Genomic DNA, 24500 nt, shown 5'->3' with positions numbered 1-24500 from the left:
CAATACTGGAATATCAACATATTAACTTGATAATTTAACTACTAGAACAAATTTTCTCTTTTTGTATTGGATATGAGATTTTTTTTTTCAAAAAGACGACAATATGGAAACATTAAAATAAAAATTATTACATTATCTAACTTTTAAAAGTTGATGGTAACTAAAATAAAATTAAATATATGCTAAAAAATAATTAGAACAACAAGATTTCAGATGCATTGTATGTGTTTCTTGACTAGTATTTATAAAACATAGAATAAATCTAGAAAAACTATATAAATAATAAATTTATAAACATATTTAATTTAATAATAAATATTCTATCATTTTAAACTCATTGAAACTTTTACATAGTAAAATTTAGTAAAATTTATGTCCACATTTATTATATTTTGTTCATATTTTTTTTTTTAGTGTTTATTAAGTTTTTGTATATAGTGTAAATGCTTATTATTTATTATGTCGCCGTAGAACACATAAACATAAAGAAATATCAATGATTTGTCAATCATGTCTACAAAAAAAATTTAATTAATTTCTTGTTATGAAATTTTTTTTGAATTATCAATGAACATTAACTTATTTTATCGACATTTTCATTAAGATTCCTTACAAATACCATGTGGTATATGTACTAATGTATGTTTACATTCTATTGCTTTTACTAATTAAAAAAAAGAAAGATATTTAGTAAAGTTTCAATCAAACAATAAATATAAGAAGAATTATTAAACTCCTGATAGATAACAAAACATTGAAACTAAAAGTTAAATCATATGAAAGAAATAATAAAACTATATATTTGAATGATTGAAGTCCGTGTGATAATAATTTGGTTTTTGAAAATTAGATTTACTTTTTTACCACTTATTTATCATGATGTTCATCTTTTCTAACTAACACTTCAATCTTAAGTTTTTAATAGTTAAATAACATTTTATTTTTTATTTTATTTTATTTTTATAGTTTTTAAATTTTGGTTTATTTTTAAAAACATTCCTAAAAAATAGACAGAATCAAAGATTAATAGTTATCAAACAAGCATAAATAAGTATTTTATACTGGTTTTTTAAATAATTTGAATGTAATTATTATTATCATTATAATTATGGTCACATTAATACTTTGTTAGGCATTTTTCTTGTACTCATGCATTGATTTCTTTAAGTACGAGAGAACTATTTAATTACCTCTGGTTGATATCAAATTTATGGACATATATAAGAATGTTGATACATACATACATATCTATATACATATATATACATATCTATATCTATATATATATATACACCATAAATTCACGACGAATATCATTATTTTAAAATAACATTGATTTGCCAAAAATGAGTAAAACTTAATTGACATAATATTTGTACTCTCAATTTTGAAGTTGGAAGTTTGATTCCACTATATATATATATATATATATAGACCTAAACTATTTAATTTCTACTTATTAGCCAAAATAATACGTTCATTTCATTTCAAAATTCATACTTTTTAACTAATTAACTCATTATATATTCAGGTTATAATTAAAATAAGGAATAAAGTCAATTTGTATCCCTAAATTAATTGTAACTTCAAAATTATGATGGTATCAATTTGAACTCTAAATTTACATAATTAATTAATTTAGACCCTCTAATAGTGATTTCTATTTTTTCTTTATTTCCATTTAAAAATCAAGAGAATCACTTAAATGTAATAACAATTTAATTTTTCTTAGGTAAATAATAATAACAAAAAAAGATAAAAGAAGATGAGAAAATGTGAAAATTAACCACAATCATGTTAAATAAAATACATTATTATATTTGGTTGCGAACATTTCTCTCTAATATTTTCGCTAATCGAGACATTTAAAAAGTCTTATATATGTGTGAAAATTATACATTAAAAATTTAAAATAAATTAAATCCTAATGAAAGGTCTATATCGATTCATCTATGAAAGTTTAAGATTTTAAGTAATATAATTATATCATTTTGAGATTTTTCAAGTGATATCAACCCTCAAAATTCAAGTCAAACTAAGCAAAACCCAATTGATATAGTGTAAAACTCGAATTCAAAAGTTCAAATTTAAAGTATATAAAAATTGATTTTTTTTCATTAAAAACAAAACATTTGACAGAAAGTCCATTTTAAATATTCATAATTAATTCATCATTCTTAGATTTATTGGTAATTAGATGCATATGTCTAAATATAGAGATTTGTGGTAATAATTTGAATCTTTTATTTTTCTTATTAAAACAAACAAACAATATAGAGCTTCTTTATTATGGAACACATTTTCAGGTGTAGGCAGAATTTGTACAAGAGTTGGCATAACAATTAATAACAGAAAATTCATATAATAATAATGGAAAATGCATAAAACAATTTCCAAAATTCTCTTTTATAATAGATTAACAAATCATAAAATCCCAAATTTTATTCATATTATATTAATTTCTTGTAACTCTCCATCTCTCATAAAAACATTCCTCCAAAAATCCATGATATCATCTGTATTTTCTGAAGAACTACAACTGCTAATTTCTTCCCCACACAAAGGAATTTCAACTTTTTTGGGTGATTGATTAATATCTTTTATCATTATACAATCCTTCTCTAAATTCCACTCGTTCTCGAAGAATTCTTCTTCTGATAATAAGTTCTTCAAAAAATCATCTATAAAAGCAAGCTCCACGAGCCTGACATTTTTGTCATTATCGTCGTTATTCTTAGAACAACAATCAACATTTTCCTCTCCATCTGATTTGATTTCCAACGAACACAGTGGTTGATCATGAAAATGGTTGTCGTCATTCTGGTTTGGTTTGGTTTGATCTCTTGGAGTTTCATTCTGGTTCACTCTCTTCTTCAAATGAGTATGCCAAACATTTTTGATCTCATTGTCTGTTCTTCCCGGTAATCTTGCTGCAATGGTCGCCCATCTGAATAATATAAAGAAATTACCAAAAAATACAAACTATACCATTAGAGAATATGATATAGATCTAGTTAGTAATTTAAAATAGGATATTTAATGTTTGCTAACTTACAATTAATCTAATTATGCCCATTTTTAAAAGCCCTCAAAAGAAGGAAAGGGAAAAAGAAGAAAACAAGGTTGATTTTGTAGGTTAGCTAATTAAAAATCTTACACAAAAGAATCTTTGCAGAATCCTCACATGTTTAAATATATATATATGCATAATCATAACTAAGTTAAATTATAATTTTAATTCCATTCATATTTTAAACACTAGTTTAAATTGAGTTTGTATTCTCATTTCTTATAATTCATGAATGTTCTATTTTTAGTTTATTCATTATGCTTTTATAAAACTTTATGATTGTTGTATACTTTGTATTACCAGATGTTAATTATATTCCTAATGTTATTAAGAAGTGTCCAAGCCATTTTGATACAACATAGCTCAATCTTTTTTTTTAAAAAAATCAATCTTTTGAAGTTGATCATCATTCCAAATTGTATTTTTTTTAAATGACATTTTTTTCTAGTAGGGTGGTAATTTAAAAAAAGAAAAAATTTTTTTTTTTTACACTACTTTGACTCTTTGTTCATTAAACTGCAACGACATTTAAGTTAAAATGAATCTAATTCAACAGATATAAACACATGTATAATCAACTTTAATATAATTAGAGGTTCAGTTTACTCTCCCTACATTGTCAAATAATAATAATAAGAAGAAGAAAAATAAAAGGACAACTACATTTGTATATCAAATAAATGAAGGTAAATTATCTTAAATGACAAAACTATTAAAAATATTTATAAATAATAGTAAAATATTACAGTCTATCTGCGATAGATCATAATAAACTGTGATAGACTACTATCTGTGTCTATCATGATATAGATAGACGCAGTAAAATTTTATTATATTTATAAATATTTTGGTTTATTTTTCTATATTTAGAAATAACCCATAAATTAACGTATGATTAAATTTGAATCAAATAACTAGTCCAATTTTCTGTGTCTTCTAACTTTAGAGTTGAATTAGTAATGATGTCCACTAAATTTTTATAGCACTTTTAATGCAACTATCCTATCCATTTGTTTCACTGATTTTTTGCTATTTCTCATTAGTAGGTTTAATTTTAACCAAAAGGAAAAAGACCACCAATTTGAACCTAATTCAACCAATTAAGACCATTCTTAACCTAAAAAAGAGAAAAAGAAAAGAAAAGAAAAGAAAAGAAATATACATATAGGAGATAGAAATTCCCATTTCCAAATATATGTTAATATAATTTAAGTAAAAAAAGAAAAAAAAAGCACCTATTTCCCAATAACTGATGCAAATTGATAATAGTTTCTTCTTCTTCATGGGTGAAATCTCCTCTTTTAATGTCTGGCCTTAGATAATTTGTCCATCTAAGTCTACAACTTTTTCCACACCGTAATAAACCTACAAACAAAAATTAAGAAACCCCTTTTTCATAATTCAAGATATTAATTAATTACTATAGAAACAAATATTATATATATATATATATATATAATATATATATTATATATATATAAATTATATGATTGGTAAATTAAATTATATACCAGCTTTTTTGGGAAGTGCCCTCCAATTAGAATGACCATTGAGTTGAATGAATTTGATGAGAATTTGATCTTCTTCAAAGCTCCATGGCCCTCTCTTAAGTCCCACTTTTTCACAGCATGGAGCTCTCCCCATTTTCTTCAGTTTTCTAACTCTTTGCAAAACCTATTTCCCTATGTATTTATATATATATAATATATACCTCTCTCTTTGGTTATTTTATATATATATATCTCGTATAAATGACATTTTTTTTTGTCACTTTTGAATGATAAAGTCAAATATAATGTTGTCATGTTTGTTAAAACTATAGGGAATAAAATATTTGCCGACACATGTCCTTATTGGTTTTTGTCAATTAAATAGGGTCCTTACATTTGACCAATGGGGTTAAAGTGATATTAGGTTAAATTATAGGTAAGTAATGTTAATATTGTTAATTTAAATTATATCTTAATAAAATTTGAAAAGTGAGATTTTATGTATTTTTTTTTTAAACAAGATACTATTGGGAGAGAATGGAATCAATAGACGCACCAGAACATCTTAACTACGGTGACACTTTCGTAGTGCTCTCATCACATTTTGGACCCAAAAGGAGGAGCTTCATTGCATTAAAAAAAAAATGTACATGAGAGTTTATAATGTGGGAAGGCTAGAGGAAAACCTTCCAATTTAGAGCAATAGAAGTTATATCATAATTACAAAACAACTTAGGTTTTGAACTCCAAGAGACCGTCAAATAAATAATAGTTTCTCACATATGGGTCTCCAGTTGTTCGATGTGGTTGCAAGTGTGGTTGTTGCGTTCAATCCAGATACTCTGGTCCAATTTAACGCCCAAGAAGGTTAAGTTCTTCATTTGGACCCAATCCACAATTGAATCTCAATCCTCAAGGGTGTGTCTTATGCAAAAAAATATTTGGCTATATCATTATCCTCTTTCACACTATCTGCCCAGCTTGATCATTATTTGCAGCAGCTTGTTAGACTCCCCCTTGATTCTCAGAAAAACATCCTCATGTAATCTCAATAGTTAACATATTGTTACTTTAAATCATAATGTGATGATCTTGCTTCTTGTTGAGTAAATTAATATTGGTTGATTGGGACATGGTGCACTAGATTAAAGGGGAAAAAATATATTGTTCGTCCTTAGGTTATAAAATGTGACCATCTTTTTGTGATTTCAATTTTGTTACAATTTGATCTCTATATTTTAAGATTTATACTGATGACTATTTTTATTAAATATTTACTTCAATTTTTTACGTTAATGTTATTAATTAATTTTAAAAAATTAAAAGAATTATAATTAATTTCGTTTTACTATTTTTTCATCACTACTAAAATTAATTTTAAAATTTCACTTTATAATTATTTTACATTAATTAATAGACATTAAAGTCCGATATTAAAATGAGTATTTAGTAAGAAATAAAAGTTAAAAGTGTAAATCTTGAATTCTGAAGACTAAATTGAAATAAAATTAACTTGAGCATAGTATTTTAAAATTTAGAGATCAAATAAAAACTGCATAAAAAATTTTGGACTAAATATATTTTCTTTTCTTTACATTAAATTATAGAAATGAAAGGTAGAAAGTTAGAATAAAGTGACGTATTTAAACACGTTCTTTATTTTATTTATATTTTCTTGTTCTCCCGATTCTCTCGTCATGTCACACCCTATGTTTCTTCTTCTTCTCCTTCCTTCAAAATAACAAAAATTAATCTTGTTATTTTATAGAGATTGATAAGAGTCTATTAGTGTCTATTGTATAGAAGTCTATCATTCGTACTATGTGATATATTTTGATAGAAGTCTATCAGTATTTTTTTATTTGACATTTTTTCTATCTGTAAAAATTTTTCTTATAAATATATATCACATTATTATTTAATTTAAATAATTATGGAGAATACACATATGTTATATATTCTTTTGTGTATTTTATTGAATAATCAAAACCTTTACAAAAGTGAATGAAAGACTAAATACATACTAAGAATATAAAAAAGGAAAATACAGAAAAAGAAATATAAAATACTAACAAAGAGAATTACCACTCATACATAATTGGAATAAACATAAACAATAACTTACGTTAACATTATCAAAACAAAAAATATATAATAACATGACATTATTAAACATTTAAGGCAATTTCTACACCCTTAAGAGACAAGTTTGAAGTTTTTTTTTTTTTTTTTTTTTTTTTTTTTTTTTTTTTTTTTTTTGACTTCATACACTATATAATATTCTTCTTAAGATATTAGTTTTTTTTTTAAAAAAAAAAAAATTAAAAGACTAAAATTTTAACTCAACTCAAAATAATTCACATCAATTAAATTATTAAATCAACCGTCAAATATTATTTCAAAAAGATGAAAGGAATTATTACTATCATAAATACAACGAGTAACTCTTATAACATAATTATATCTATTCTCAGACGGATCATGCAGTGATCTAAATTTTGCTCTGATATCAAGTTAAGACACTGTCGATTGACCTAAAAATTTAAGTTGATTAATGAAGATAGATTCAATATATATCATCTAACATTATTGTGTTCATTTATCAATATAATAGTACTTTAATTAGTTAAACTTTGGTAAATTTTATCTTAAAAAAAACAATATAAATATGATAATATATATAAAAAGAAGTATACGTGCTACCCACAAACTTTACTCCGTCCTAAAATAAAGTAAATATACTATAGTTTCAATCTTCATCTTTATTTTATATATTTTGATGGTGCATTCACATTGGAAAAGAAGTAAATAAATTAAGATGATACTTGAGAATAAAACAAGAGTAATAATAAAGATGCCAACCATTTCATTTATTGTTTTTTTTTAGTGATGGAAAATTAAGCCTAATTTTCTCTTTTTAACTTTCTCCGGTGATTTTCATTTTTTTTAAAATATCAGAATTGAATTTTATGCCAAATTCAAAGTTCTAAAAATTAAGTTTTAAAAACTGCTCGTTTACTTAAAAATAAAAAACCCAAATAGTTACAACAGGTATAAAAAATAAAGATACTTTTGTTTTTGGTTTTTTTCGTCAAGGCTTCGAAAATATGTTAGAATAATTAATTTTAGTACTACACCAATATGTTAATAGGCCTTATTTGGTAATCATTTTGTTTTTTGTTTTTGGTTTTGAAAATTTTAACCTATTTTCTTTCCATATCTTACAATGATTTGCATATTTGTTGAGTACAATGGTTAAAATCTTTGTCAAATTTCAAAAACAAAAAAAAGTTTATAAAAGTTACTGTTTTATTTTTAAAATTTGTCTTAATTTTTTAAATTATTAATAAAAAGTAGATAACAAATTAAAAATGAAGGTTGAAAATAGTATCTATAAACTTAATTTTCAAAAACAAAAATAAAAAATCAAATAGTTACCGAATAGACTCTTCAATATTTAAATTTGTTGTGGATTTAGTACCATACATTATGTGTGCTATTTGAATTTTATTTTTGATTTCTAAAAATTATAAATTTATAAGCATCACTAACATTTATGAGTTTAATTATTTTCTTTTTGCAAATGCTTGAACTTAAAAAATTGTTGTCTTTAAAAACTTATTTTTATTTGTGAGATTTTGACCATAAGTTCAAATGTTTCACTAACAAAACTATGAGAAGGCAATATTCTTAAAAAAACAAATGCTTATCAAATGAGTCCTATATTAGTTAATTTATGATTTTCTTTAAAAATTATTTCTAAACCTTTTAAATGATTTAGAAGTTAAAAGGTAACTGAAATTATAGCATTATAAAAAGGATATTTTAAATGGTTATATATATATATATATATATATTGCAAAAGTATTGAAATTAAAGTATGAGATGGGAGAATCGAACCTCTAATCTTAAGGTCGATAGTACGAGCACTAGTGTTTTTAAATGCCCAAGGCGCCTCAAGGCGCAATGATCCTCTATAGCCTAGGCGCAAGACGCACAAAAAAGTGCAGGTTTTTTTTTTTTTTGTGACGCACTATATATGAAAATGTTACATTAAAAAGAGAGAGTATAATTGAAGTGGAAATATGGAAAAAAATGACAAAAAACATAAGAAATTTTGCATTTAGTTTTGGTAAACTTGATTCTTTTAGTTAATAAAGAAGGAAACTCCTTAATTATTACTATTTTTTAAAAATAATTGAAAAACCCCAAGGCGCAGGGCTTTGATCCTTAGGACTTCAAAAAGGTACATGCCTAAAGCGTGCAATATTTTGTGAGTCTCACTTTTTCAAAACGAGGTGCCAGACCTATAGCTTGGGCCTAGGCAGGCACATGCCTAAAGCGTGCAATATTTTGTGAGTCTCGCTTTTTCAAAACGAGGTGCCAGACCTATAGCTTGGGCCTAGGCACGCCTAGGCTTGCGCTTAAGAGGGTTTTTTAAAACACTGACGAGCACTATGTCAGTTGAGCTACACTCACATTGGCAAACGTGTAAGATGAGAGAATCAAACCTCTAACCTCGATAGACTAGTGTTTATCAGTGATAGACAATGATAGACTACGATAGATATCTATCACGGAACGATAGACTGCAATAAATATTTATTAGACACTGATCAATTTCTATCATGGTCTACCTTTGATAGATAGTAATATTTTGTTATATTTATACATAATTTATCTAATTTTCTAAATTTGAAAAAAATCCCTTATAAAAAAAACGAATATAATATATTTGTAGGAGAAATTCATTAATGATTCCTACATGACTTGATAATGATTATAAAGCCATTATTTGAAAGGAAAAAAAAACTGGTAAAATTGTTATATTTTTGGAAAAAAGAAAATCAAATGAGGTAACCCCAAACTTACGTGTTGCACCATTTATCTATTTTTTTAGTTGCATTATCTTTCAATAAACTTTACCATATATCAGATACGAATGAGTTAATGAAAGAGCTGTTTTTAAATATATCAAAATATTTTGTATGTTATTTTTTAAATTAAATATGGATGACTTATAAAAGTTTGGGATTTATATGGATATATTTATGAAAATTTAGGATTTAAATTAATATAATTATTAGTTTGAGGTTTAATTTGATACAAATCTCAAGTTAAAAGTTTATAATGATACAATTATTAATTTATGATTTAAATTTATACAGTTCTCAAAATCAAGGGATATTGATATTTGTCTTTATTTTTATTTATGTAGGTGTGATTTGAGATGAAGAAAAAATAAACCAATATATAACATAAATATCTTATCTAAATAAAAATTTGTATTAAAAAACTAAATAAAGTTTAAATTGAGTGGTTGAAAAAACTATCTAACATATTTAAAGCATATTTTTTTACAAAACAAAGTGTATAAACATTAATAAAGCAATGCAATATCTTATATGATTGCTAAAAGGTAAAGGTGTATAAATATATCATTAAGCACAAACCTATTATATTCATGTACTTTAGATTTATAAATATATCATTAAGTACAAACCTATATGTTTATGTACTTAAGATTTTTCAAAAGGTAGGTGGAAATCCAATAGCAAACTTTTGGACAAATAATGGAGGTGTAAGTGGTGAATTATGAATGTTTCTTTACCTATCTACAAAGTCTAATTTGGTCATTAAATTAAAGGAGGTTTGTCAATAGTTTAAGGGGAAATTTCCACCTATAGAAAAAATAACAAATTATTTATAGAAATAGAAAAAAAAAAATTGATAGACACTGATAAACTTCTATCGACGTTTATTATTGATAGACTTCTATAAATTTTTATTACTGATAGACACTGATAGACTTCTATCAGTCTTTATCAAAGAAGATTGAAATTTTGTTATTTTATGTAAATAGTTTTTCTTATTTTGAAAATCTCCCTACTTTAAGAAAAATCAGTTTACCCATCTTAAATGAGTTTGTTTAGAAAGATTAGAGAAAAAAAGTATTTTTTTTTAAATCATTTTTATTTAAACCCCTCTGATAAAAATGGTTTAAAATATAGTTTAAAAATGTTTCAACTACTATTTTAAATGGTTGTCAAATATTTCATTTTTTTCTAAAATTAAATAATTTGAAAAGTTAAATCAAATACACCTTAGATATGTTTCTGTATTAGTTTTTGTTAGAGTACATAGGTATATATGACTACATTAAGATCAACCATTATGGAATCAATCATAATTATGAAAAAGTTAGAACTTCCAACAAGATTTCAATAATTCATATTGACTAAAGTAAGCTTACGTTAATGCTAATTTAATTTATACTTGCTTAGAAAGAATAACAAGATATATTTTCTATTACTTCGTAGGAATTTTAGAAGAAAAATAATTTTATGAATTCTTGTAACTTTGATTTGATTTTTACATGAAATTAAGTAATCAAAATAGTTATAAATTAGTCTAAATTGGTTTACTAATAAAAATTTAAAGTTTAAATTGATACAATCCAACGTTTTAGATATAATTTTCATAGTGTTATTAATGGAATATATATATTAAACTTATTTTGTAAATTAAATGAATGTTGGTGGGGGAATGGTAAGTGACGTTGGCAATGATCCAAGCTCATATCTCCATTTTTAGAAACAAATATATCACACAACTAAAATATTATTGTCCCATACATTGCAATTTAGTCAAAATTCTAAACTAAAACATGGAAAAAAGACATTAGTAAATGTTTAATAAATTATCTTGATTTGAAAATTATGTAGTGCATAAAGTTGAATTTGATGTGATACTCCATCCTCATTGACAATGATTTTTTCCCCCACAAAGAAGGACAAATTTAAGTGAAACTTAAAATGGTAAATGTAAAAATAATAATAAAAAAAAATTGGAAAGTTAAAGAAATAGATAGATTTTTAATCTACATAATTGATGTAGTTTTGAATTTAGTTCCTATAATTTAAATTTAAATATTCATTGTAGTATTTATAATTCAGTATGAAACTTTAAATATAATATTTCTGATATTTTTAAAAGGGTTACATGAATTAACTCAAATCATATCCGAATGAGAGATCTGACTATATGAAAGTGTAGTTTAAAAAAGGCTTAAAGAGTTGAAAGTAACTATCTATATCAAGGTGCAAATTCCTTTTGGTTGGATCAATCATAAGAACTCCAAAATTAATTGTGTTTAGCTTGGAGTAATTTTATGTTCGTTGACCTCTTAAGAATAAAGACCTCGTGAGGTGTTTGTGAGGATAGTTAGTTCAAGACAAGCAGATAACGTGCCTAATTTGTAAGAATACTAGAGAATTGTTGGGAATGATGATGACTATCTCTATTGGTATGAGGTCCTTTGAGTGGAACAAAAAACAAAAGTCATTAGGATTTATGTCCAAAATGGACAATAAAAAATGTTTGAATCATCATGCGTCGAATCTTGGACCTAGGTTTTACAAAAACAAACTTACATTTTTTTAATTAATTAATGGCATAATAAGGATTAAATTAGGTTAAGAATAAATAAAATTAAATATATATTTTCTAGTGCCAATTATAAAAAGTTTATGTAGAAGAGAATTGGAATTTATTGCACACATCTTTAAAAATTTTAGTCCTAAAATCTATTCTTTTTTTTCTTACATGACCCTTTTTCTCTTTACATAAAAAGCCCACTTAATTTTCTAATGTTTTCTTTTTCCTTTTACCAAATTCAAGCTTTAATACAAAGTGTCTAATAAAAGTCAATCAGTTTGACCCTTTTATGTGTAATTTATTTTAAAATGCTAGATAACCATCTCTCTTTTCTATATCAAATACACTGTGCCACATATGCTAATGTTATTGGTTAACGTTACAGATATTTTAGAAAATTATACCATCAAAATAAGTGAAATAATTGTAATCAAGACATTGAATTGTGAAGCTAAAGTGAACCTAACTCAATAATAATTGATATATAATGCTTTGAACGTTGGAGGTTCAAATTTCATTATCTCTTCGTTGTATCAAAGAAAGAGATTGAATTGTAAAACAAAGTTAAAATCAGAGACTAAAATTAAAATTTAATCAAAATCAAAATGATTTAAATTAAAGTGGTGTTTAGGATGACTTTTAATTAGGTTTAGACTTTATTTTTTTGGTTCATACTTTGGGTTCATAGGTACTTTTTTCATAGAAAAAAAAATATTTTGGGTGTTTTATATATAATTCTTATTTGTTGAATTCTGTATCATTTAAATCATATTCATAATTTGATTTCGAAGAGAGATTACTATCTATCAATTAAAGTTAGAATTTAATCTAATATAGTAAAGATTTAATGTTAATATTAAATTCTCTCTAATAAAATCCAGAATATAGATCTAATAAAAATATTAACATGAGCATAACTTAATTGATATAAAATATACACGTTTGATTAAAAAATCAAATGTTCGAATTCACTCAATACAAATTATTGTACTTGAAAAGAAACAATAGAATAACAAGTAAACACAATTTGAATCTCTGACTTCAGATTGATAATATAAGCCAGTTGAGTTATGCTCAATTTGACATACATCTAATTATATTTTTACTTAATGTATTATTATTCTTTTAATTCCCCAACAAAATTTTAAAATAGTTTCATACAAGTATTTCCTTTTTAACTTTCTATTAATTTTTTTTAAATAATAGGTATGTATTTTTATTTTAAAAATGAAATTAAGGTGATCCACCACAAAGAACAAAAATGTTTCACAAATAGTCTTGGCAATCATAATAACAACAAATAAAGTACCAACGATAAAATAAACATTTAACAAACAAAGTTTGATAATCCAGTTCGGTGAAATAAAGGAGGAGGAGATTACAATAACACATGTAGAGCCTAACTTATTATTGCTACCCTAGGCTCCCCTAAATATGAGACTCCTTCTCAATATAACTTAGGTTCCTTTTACGTATGTGAATATTAGTGAAGAATCACTTAGGTTCTCCTTAAGTGTCTCTGAGACACCTTCTCACCAATGCTTTATCTTTTCACCTTCAAATGAAGACCACTCCACTTGATAAATTTAGGCTCCCCTAAGTTTGAGAACATCTTCTCAATCAATGTTACTTTAGGATCCCCCTAAGGATGAGAATCCCTTCTTACTAATGATGCCTTAAGCTTTCCCAAAGGTCAAGAATTTCTTCTCAAGATTGATTAAAAAAACCATTCAATAACAACAATACAACATGCTGCTAAATACTGATTAAACTTCTTGCAATATGAACTCTCGAGTCACAGAGTCTTTGTTGTTTGACACAATACACAATCGCATACTTCTCTTTATCCATAAAAGTGGCAACCTTAGCAAGACAACATCTTACTCTTAAATACATACAGTGGAAGGAAGGAAAATAATCTCATTCAAATTCGATAGACCATAAATAAGGAAAACTCCCCAAAGAAATAACAGTGTAGAATATTCCAGATAAGGAAAAGATTCTACAAAATCGACATCGTGAGAGACATTTCAAGAGACATCCTATTAGAAATTCAGTAAGACAGTTCTTGCAACACAAACCAAACAACCTTAAATAAATATATCCAATTTCAAATTCTTAAAAAAAAAAAAAAAATCAAAACATAATTATTCATAAGTATGTAGTATAATTTTTCACAATTTAGAACTCGGCATTGACGACTATGAACTTAATTTCATATTTAATAATAATAAAATTGGTGCTTCAAAAGACCTACACATTTTCATTATTTCTCAACAAAATTATACTGAAAAAAAGCTAGATATAAGTTTAGAATCAAATTAAGTCGATAGATTATTAACTTGATCTCATAGTCAAAATATATCTTTTATGTCCGTTGAATTCTATTTATATTTCAATTAGCTTACTAAACGATCATTTGACAACTCAACCTACCTAGCTTTGAAATTTGAAATTAATTGAGTTAGGTTAAATTGTTGGTAAAAAAAAAAAAAAAAAGGAGTTTAGTGCTCTTTGATATAACACCAATCACTCTTGCCCTTCAACACTTTTTGGTTTTCTTTGATTTTATTTTACCTACTTTGTCTACATTTTGACAAACTTAAGATTAAATAATTTAAATAAATTTATAATAATTTAATTGCACGTGAGATTTAGGTATCTTGAAAGATATAAAAGATGTAGTAGATTGAAGCTAAGTTACTTCTATCTCACAAGTTATGTCCTACTACACACAATTCATGGTTTGAGAATAGATGTAATTCCATCCATCCAAAATATGAATAATATAAATTAAGGTTAATTATAAATATAGTCTTTGAATTTTCAGGTACGTATTTGTTGGTGTTTGAAAAAAAATCTTCCACTTCTATATATATATATATAATTTTTTTTTTTCTCTTTTTCGTATTAATCTCATTATTGATTTCTCCTTTTAACTCAATGGTCCAAATTAAAATATGATGTTTATCTTTCCTCTCTTTTTTAAACTTCATTTTCTCCAAATTTCTGCAACACATTTTTTTTTTATTATTATTATTTACATTTTTACAATCCTCAACTCTCTTGGAGCTCTTGATTTTCTTTCTTCCCATTTCATTATAGAGAATTTTTTTTATTGTGTTATAAGAAATAGATTGTGTGAACTCAAAATTTGTATATTTAAGGATCGAGAGTTATCACGTGTTCTTTAAAATTTCTAATTTGTAACAGTTTGATCCCAACTCTATAGAGAGGATCAATAGGGTTTGCTCTTAATTTGTGGAAAGATCCGTCGAAAGAAATTTATACTCAAATATCCAAAATGGCGCTTAGGGAGTGGAGTAGGTCGAGTTTAACAAAATCACTATAAAATTAATTTTGATGTTTTCTTCTCTAATTCTTTTCCTATTTAGTATTACAATTCATTTTAGTTGCATACTCTAAATTATTCTTGCTAGGTGATTAAGATTAATTGAATTTATTTTTCCATAATTTTCTTTTATCAATATTATTATTAGCATTAATTAGACTTTTTTTTTGAAGAGGTATTGTAATTAAAGTATAGGGTGGGAGAATCGAACCTCAAACCACGAGGTTGATAGTATGAACATTATGCTAGTTGAGTTACGCTCTTATTGGCATTAATTAGAATTTTTATACATTGCTTTAAAAAGTGTATTAATTAGTTCAAATTGAGCAAACTAAAAGAAAATAATTAAATTTTATTCACTCCATTAGGGTTATCATACCATGATACTAAACCAATATTTTCGCAACAACTCCTTATATCTCTCTGGTTCGAACAACTGTATCCATGCTCTTTTCAATTCTTTCTGCAAGTCGTCAAGCAACTCCCTTTGACCTTTTGCATATACCAAAAACAAACCACAACACAAAAAAATAATAAACATCAATACAAACAAAAAGAAGAATAGAAACTAAAAATACATTAGAAAGTAAAATCTAATGCTTGCTTATAAGCCTCTAAAAGTCTTCTTCAGCTTTTTTACTATCCTCCAAAATGCTATTAATTGAATCATTAGAAATAATCAGTTTTAAGGTTTTTCTCTCCAAAAGGGTTCCCTAAAAAAATCAGAAAAATATGTATTCTTCATCAATGAATTTATTAGTTATTCAGGGAATTTGTATGAATGATCCAGAAATCGGGTCGAAAATATCAAATGATCCAATTTTTGAAAAAAAAAAATGCCGAATGACCCTTTGTTGACGTCAAATTCAGGTGGAATTACCAAAATACACTCGTGCGTGCACAAAAAAGTATCTCGCTCTCTCTAGCTCTCTCTCTTTCTCTCTCTCTCTCGCTCTCTCTCTTTCTTTCTCTCTTTCTCACTCTCTTTCTCTTTCTCGCTCTCTCTCAACTCAATTCTCTTTGCTCTGTCGGCCCAATTCTCTCTTTTCTCACTCTCTCTCTTTCTCTCTTTCTCACTCTCTGTCTCTTTCTTTCCCACACTTCGTCTCTTTCTCTCTCTTGCTCTCCCTTTCTCTCTCTGGCTCTATCTCCCTTTCACTCTCTCTCGCTCTCGGTCTTGGTCTCGGTCTCTCTCGGTCTCGGTCTCGCTCTCGCTCTCTCTCGGTCACGGTCTCGCTCTTTTTCAGTCTCAGTCTCTCTCTCGCTTCATTTGGTTTTATCAACTTTGGTTTTACTAAAGTTGGTCAGAGAAAAGTCATGAGCATCATTGACAAAACAAGAAATAAAAGATTTTTGTCGAGTTCGTCCGTCGGAGAAGAAGAAGAGAAAGTAAAAAGGAAAAGAAAAAAGAAAAAGAAAGGTCGAAGGTCACGCTACAGAAGAAGAAAAGAGCAACAGAGAAATAAATCTAAAGAACACATTTGTAACTTCACTCATCTATGACATTAGCAGAAGGTCATTTGGCATTTTTTTAAAAATTTTGGGTCATTTGCCATTTTGGGCTCAATTTTTGGGCATCCATACAAATATTCTTAGTTATTCCATTATATTATGAACTAAAGGGCAATTTGGTTTAAGGTTTTATGGATGCATGGGAATAAAGGAGGTTTGAGAATATGATACCGAATAATAGGATGTCTGGGAATCAAATATGATTGTGTTTAGTTGTGCATGGGAAATGCTATCAGAATTTTATGAACAAAAATTATGTTTGTATTTAATTTATGAAATTAAGCATGAAAATCTTATATATTTTTAATAAGTTAATTAATTAAGCAATAATTATCATTCAATGTATTGATAAAAATTAATTAGATACCCATCCCCTTGTTTTGTATAAGTTTTGATATTTTAGGCATAGGAATAAGCTATTCCCATGCATCCTTTATACCCATGAATTATACCCATCCAAAACCGTGGGTTTCTTTTATTCCCACCCTCTCTCATCTTTTAATATATGGATTTATTAATTTATTTTATATATTACTTAAAATTAAATTTAATAATCTTTTTTAAAAATAATTAATTTAAATTAATTAATATATGAAAATAAAAATTTATAATTTAGGAAAATTATATTAAAATTTAAATTATTAATATTTGAATTAAGTTAATTAATTATTTTTTGAAACATAAATTATTTTTTAAGAAAAGAATTTAATATATAATTAGGGCTGTTTCAAATATAAGAAAATGAACAAAAAATATTTACAAATAATAGCAAAATATCATAGTTTATCTGTGATAGACTGTGGTAGACAATGATAAACTACTATTTGTATCTACTTGTGTTCATGATCGACACAAATAGTAGTATATCGTTGTCTATCACGATCTATCATAGATAGATTGTGATATTTTGCTATTATTGTAAATATTTTTAACAGTTTTGTCATTTAAAATAATTGTTCATAATATTATATATATATATAATATATATATATATATATATATATGATTATATATATACACACCCACACTTATTTTTTAAAATAAACCGTAAAGAATTGATGCACTAAAACTATTAGTTCATTAATAAATTATATATGTAGTTAATTAATTATTATTACGGTTAATATTTTATGGTATTATTTTTTAATAATTATAATTAGATTATCATTGATTAATTATAATCATTAATTTTTAATCACAAAATGTTATATTTATTTTCTCAAACCAATTTCGATTGTTTTATTAATTAATAAATCTTAATTATATAAATTCATCAAATTGTTCCATCAAATTATGTCACTTTTGTTATAAATTACTCATTTTATAAATACTTGTAATTAATAATTTAATTATTATTATTATTTGATTATTAAGGCCCCATTTGGTAACCATTTTGCGTTTTGTTTTTGTTTTTGAAAATTAAGCCTATGAACACTACTTCCATCTCCAAATTGTTTCCTTTGTTATCTATCACTGCAAGAAAAAGAGGCTCTCCCGACACCTAAAACTTTCATCGGGAGATAGGGTCTCTTCTGACGACGTAAGAGACGTGTCAGAAGTTAGAAACAACTCATGACGACGTAAGATATGTGTCGGGAGTTAGAAACAACTCCTGACGACGTATACTAGTCGTCGAGAGATTGAAACTATCTCCCGACGGTGAGACATTACCCGTTAGGAGTTATAATAACTCCCGATGAGTTATTTATTCGTCGGGAGTTTCTGATCTTCCGAAGGTTATTGAGGGCTGTCGAGAGATCTGGTATAAAAACCCAGATCGTGCAGAAGGCAGATCATCTGCCTTCTTCTTCTCCAAATCCTAAACCTTAGGCGAAATTGAGAGAAAGGTTGTCCATTTGCTGTCGAGAGTCTGTCTGTTTGCCACCGAGAGGTTGTCCACCGCTGCCGCTTTTGAGAGAGAGAGATTGTCCTTCACCGCCGCTGTTGAGAGAGAGAGGCGTCGTCTACCGCTGCCCTGTTGAGAGAGAGGTCGTCCTTTGCCATTGCTGTTGAGAGAAAGATCGTCGACCAACTCCGCCGCCCGCTCGACCAGCTCTACCGCCTGTTCAATGAGCTTCGCCGCCGTCGATAATGTCTTCTTTCGCCGTTTTTTTCATTTAGTTTCGTTGTTGATTTGTTGTTAATTAATTTAAGGGCCTTCCAAGATTTATGAATAGACTTTATCCTTGTCCTATAATAAATTGTCTTATTTGTTATTTATGCTTTTTGTCCTCTTGTTTTTTAAGATATAAGTTTTTGACCATTGAGAAAGGAAAGAATATATAATGAGGTGAAGATTGCTATAGAGAAATGATATCATTATTCCACCCTAAAATCCCATATGGTAATATATATTAATAACCAAATTAGTGACAATATTTTCTCTATCATATATCTACTAGACCAGAATTTTGTGATAGGATTTGAAATTTTATGTGTTCAAGATAGAGGTTTGAAGTGCTGCAATAACCCACTATAATTTATTCTTCTTGATCTTTTTTCCCCTTTCAAATAAATTTGATAACTTTATAATTCAGTATTAGCACATAGCTTTCTTAGTTAACCAACTTTGGAGTTTAATAACAAATAAGCTTAATCATTTAACTGAAATATTTGGATATTCACACATTTAGTTTGATGAGGTTTTACTATTATGCTTATACATGATCACATTCTTATTCTTAGAGATTAAAGTCGATCAACTTCTTGTTTCTTCTTACATTTCATGGAATATATGTTTGGTAAACAATTTGGATGTGATGATATGAACTTTTGACATTTTAGTTAATATAGGTTATTGTTTTGGATTACAAGTTGGTCAGAAAAGGTTTATTTTTAAGGATGAATAAAGAATGGATCAAACTAAGGAATAAGTTATCAGTGGAGTATAGAGAAGGAATATCCCAGTTTTTAGATGTGGCGAAGTTTCATGTTAATGAATCCGGACGAATAAGATGTCCATGCAAGAATTGTATGAATTCAATTTGAGAAAAATTAGATATTGTGGAGCGACATCTGTTAACATCATATCTCCCTCATACTGTGAATGAATATATCATGGAGAGCCAGTTAACTTATTTAGAGGTTTTGAAAGTCATACAACTCATTCAATACACAACGTTGAAGTAGATAGTATAGAGTGTAATTTTGATGAAGAAAATGAGATGTTGAATCTTATAAACGATCTACAAATTCTAATTGAAAACGAAGATGCAAATGAATAAGAGATTGAGAATGAAATGTCCTCTAATAGTCAAGAAAGAGATGCCACGAACTTATTCAAGGATTTAATGACCGAAGCACATAATGAACTATATCCTGGTTGTTTGCAATTTTCATCCTTAAACTTTTTAGTGAAGTTGATGCATATCAAAGTTCTCAATGACTGGAGTAACAAATTGTTTGACATGTTGCTGGAATTGTTAAAAGCAACATTTCCAGCTAGCACCACTATACCTACTTCCTTTTATGAAACTAAGCGAAAATGACATGATTTAGGCCTAGGTTATGAGTCTATTTATGTGTGCAAATATGATTGTGTATTGTATTGGAAAGAATTTTTCAGATTTGCAACAATGCTCCATTTGTGGTGAGTCTCGATAAAAAGTTAATGATGGCAAGGGTAAAAAAAACCACATAAGGTATTGCGTCATTTTCCATTGATTCCGAGATTAAAACGATTGTTTGCCTCAAAAGAAGGCGCTTCCGACATGAGATGGCATAAAGATAAACGAGTTTAAACAGAGGATGTGTTACGACATCCAGCTAATGCAGAGGGGCGAAAACATTTTGATCGTGAATTTTCTCATTTCACTTTAGATCCCCGAAATGTTCATTTGGGATGAGCTTTAGATGGGTTCAATCCGTCTGGAAATATGAGTACTTCTTATAATATGTGGCATGTGGTGATAATCCCTTATAATTTGTCACCTTGGAAATTCATGAAAGAAACAAACTTCTTCATGTCTTTGCTCATACTTGGTCCAAAATCTCCTGGAAAGGAAGATGTTTACTTGCAGTCGTTGATTGAAGAATTGAAAGACTTATGAACTATTGGTGTGCAAACTTATGATTCTGTTATTGGTGAGTTTTTTCAACTCTATGCCACCTTATTGTGGACTATTAATGACTTCCCTGCTACGGTGACTTATTTAGGTGGAGTACAAAAGGTTATCAAGCTTGTCCTATATGCAAAGAAGATAATTCGTCCTTCGGGATAAGAGGGAAAATATCATTTATGCGACATCGATGTTATCTTCCAGAGAATCATTGTTGGCGTCAAAGTAGGCAATATGATGGAAAAGTTGAACATAGACCTCCTCCAATCGTAATGAATGAAGAAGAGATCTTATAACAAATAAATATGTTGAACTTTTCTGTGCTTAGCAAACATCCATTAAAGCAAGATAAAAAAAAGAAAATGAATTCTAAACTGGACTAAGAAAAGTATTTATTTCCAACTTCCATATTGGCCTAGATTATTGTTACGACATAAATTGGATGTAATGCATATTGAAAAAAACCTATGCGACAATTTGGTGGGCACATTGTTAAACATTGGAGGAAAGATAAAGGATACAACGAATGCTCGATTAGACATACAAGATTTGAAGATAAGAAAGGACTTACACTTGATACAGGTCGATAACAGATTTGTAAAACCATATGCAGTGTACACATTAACTAATAGTGAATGAATTTCGTTTTGTAAGTATTTGAAATCAGTGAAATTTCTTGATGGATTCGTGTCTAATATATCATGATGTATGAATGACAAAGATAAAAAGTTATCGGGGCTGAAAACACATGACTGTCATGTGTTGCTTCATAGACTAGTCCCTATTGGTATTCGAGTATACCTACTGAAGAACATATCCACTGCTATTGTTGAATTTTGTGCATTCTTTCACGACTTATGTGCATAATACGTGTAAGTGATTTGAAAAGACTACAAGCAGACATCATAGTCATACTTTGTAAGTTGGAGAAAATATTCCCACCTGCCTTCTTCGATGTAATGGTACACCTTGCTGTTCATCTACCATATGAAACCAAAGTGGTGGGTCCGGTTAGTTACAGTTAGATGTATCCTATTGAAACAAGTTTACGAACATTAAAACAATTGTTCAGAAAAAATCACGTCCTGAGGGTCTATAACAGAAGCATATGTAATGAATGAATAATGGAACTTTTACTTATGATATCTAAGTGGGATTGAAATGAGATTCAATAGAGATGAACGAAATGATGATAACATTCTCGATCATGAGATATTTGGTGAATATGAATTATTTAGGCAGAGAGTATGACCATTAGGGTCGTCAACTTTACGAACACTATCAGTGGAGGAAAAGCGTATCGCACATTGGTACATTCTCAATAATTGTAAAGAAATAACAAATTATTGCAACTACGTTTCAAACTTTATAAATTTCTAAGTTCTAAGATAAATTATTTAATATAACTTTCTAATGATCAATTATCTAGTCAACACTTGAGATTAATTTGTCGTGAAGCTCAAAACGCCTCAAACTTATATAGAAGACATCAACAAAAATTTCTCGATTGGTTCAGATCAAGTATACATACTATTGGAAGTTGAGAGGTGATTCATTTTTTGTAGTCATTTTTAATGTATAATTAAATATCAAGTTCTACAACGACATGAGAGAGAAGATCTCTTAGATAATTTCTTTTCACTTACAATGGGACCTTCATCTAAGGTGCGCTCTTACAATAGATGCATTGTTAATGGGGTACGATTTCATACTGTAGAGTGTGATAATTGTCGAGCTACACAAAATAGTGGAGTCCTAGTGGTTGGGGAGATAAGTGGGAACAGAAGTGTGGATAACAATTTCTACGGTGTCGTAGACGAAATATTAGATTTCCAATATGCGAACAGAAGACATGTTTTTATATTCAAGTGTAAATGGTTTGACACAGATAACAACAAAAGTAATAGGACACATGTGGATTTAGGATACAAATCGATCAATACATCGCACTTTTGGTATGTTGATGAGTATTCCATCTTTGCTATCCAAGCATCATAATGTTGGGATTGGTGTCCTAATTCTCTCGGTGGTCTCGTAAACTTTTTGTACACATTGTTATTAATAAAATAAATGTTATTTTATATGCATTTACTCATATCCAATAAACTAAGATTCGTGATTATTTCATGTAACTTAAGCATGTATGTGAGACATACAAGTGAATCATGCCTTAAGTAATAACCTAAATGATCTGTAGTATAAGGATAAATGAGGGATACCTTATCCTAATGACACTACAGATACAACCCGTTCTGTAGATGTTACAAGTGTTATAAAGTGCTACAAATGGTCTGATCCTGACCATTCATGTGGAGACATGCGAGCGGGGGTATCCTATACAAAGAGTTTGTATAAGACTGGACCACGAGATGATTAGTCTCTTTATATAATGTCGTTGATAATTGAGACTTACATCTTACTAGGATGACCATAGGTGAGATGATGTGAAACCCGGATTTCTATTTTTCTTACTTAAGCAAGTGATAAAAGGAATTAACTAAGTGAAAGTTAAATCCTAAGTTAAGGGGAAGGAAATTTCTAAGTGTCAAGTAGATTTTCCTTGAATAATTTAAGTTGAGCTTTAATTGGTCGTACTTCAAGTACCAATAGATACCTTCTCCTTTACTTCAGATATATAGTTGGGTGGATGCCTTCTCCTTGTACGTTCGGCATCGCATTTTACCAAAACTAATTTAATAAACAACTTTTCTCTTTAAAGTATATACAGTATAAACACATATACAACATGGCTTTAAAAGATGGTAACGCATGCTGGAATAAAATCAACATCATACATATGTAAATAGTTTTTCAACAATATGCATGCGTTCAAATCACAATTCAAACTTGCTTGGAAAACCACTTTAGAAAAACTAGTAGGCATGAAGAATTATTTTTCGCAAAACATGCTTTTCTAAATAAAAAAACGTTTGTAATCAAAACAAGTTTAAAAAAATGTGTTTTAGTTCGAAAACATTTTAGCCCACTCACCTCGAATTCTTAGGAACACTTTCACTCTAGTAGCTCCTCGGGTCCCTTTTTCACCCCTAGAATCCAGATTCAACTTACGACTTAGATTACTCATAGTTCCAAACCTTATTTGGAAATACTCCCTTGTACAACTTATTCTAAAATGTCTTAGGAATTACCCTAAAACTTTCAGTTCAAAATTTCGTGGTTTGGCCGTAATCTCAAAATCTTCAAGAGATGGCTCAGACTGAGATCGACAGTCTGACCCTTCTGCCTTCTTCTCAACCTCCAGCCCAGTTCCTTTGAGCCTTTTCCTCTGGCAGCCCTACTCTGAAAACTAGACTTCCAGAGATTTCAGATGGATTTGGAATCACTCCAAATGCCATGAGTAGATTGGAAGATCTCTTTCGTCCAAATTTGACACATTCCTCTGAACTCTCACTACCCTCTACTTTCTCTACGAAATTTATGATTTTTGTGTGATTTGAAAAATGAATCCTAACTCCCTATTTATAGGCATTCAAATTTCTCGTGGGATTGATAGTACCTACTTGGCTGCATGACCAAATGTTTAATCCTCTCTTTATCAACGGTAAGCTGACTTCACCTTA

The 24500-nt window shown here is 27.9% G+C and overlaps 1 protein-coding gene across 1 annotated transcript; it reads right to left on the bottom strand.

Annotated features, from left to right (window-relative positions):
- Positions 1-2445: 2445 nt before the first annotated feature.
- On the bottom strand, positions 2446-4714 carry LOC120084642 (transcription factor MYB14-like). Its single transcript, XM_039040453.1, has 3 exons — positions 4582-4714; positions 4306-4435; positions 2446-2947 (listed from the first exon to the last, which is right to left on the bottom strand). Exons 1-3 carry the CDS (start codon positions 4712-4714, stop codon positions 2446-2448), a joined length of 765 nt encoding a protein of 254 aa, XP_038896381.1.
- Between the last annotated feature and the right edge of the window lie 19786 nt (positions 4715-24500).

Source organism: Benincasa hispida, chromosome 9 (assembly GCF_009727055.1).
Source record: "Benincasa hispida cultivar B227 chromosome 9, ASM972705v1, whole genome shotgun sequence".
NCBI classification, from domain to species: Eukaryota; Viridiplantae; Streptophyta; class Magnoliopsida; order Cucurbitales; family Cucurbitaceae; genus Benincasa; species Benincasa hispida.
Note: the sequence above shows the minus strand (reverse complement) of the source record. Positions and strands in the feature narration are given on the sequence as shown.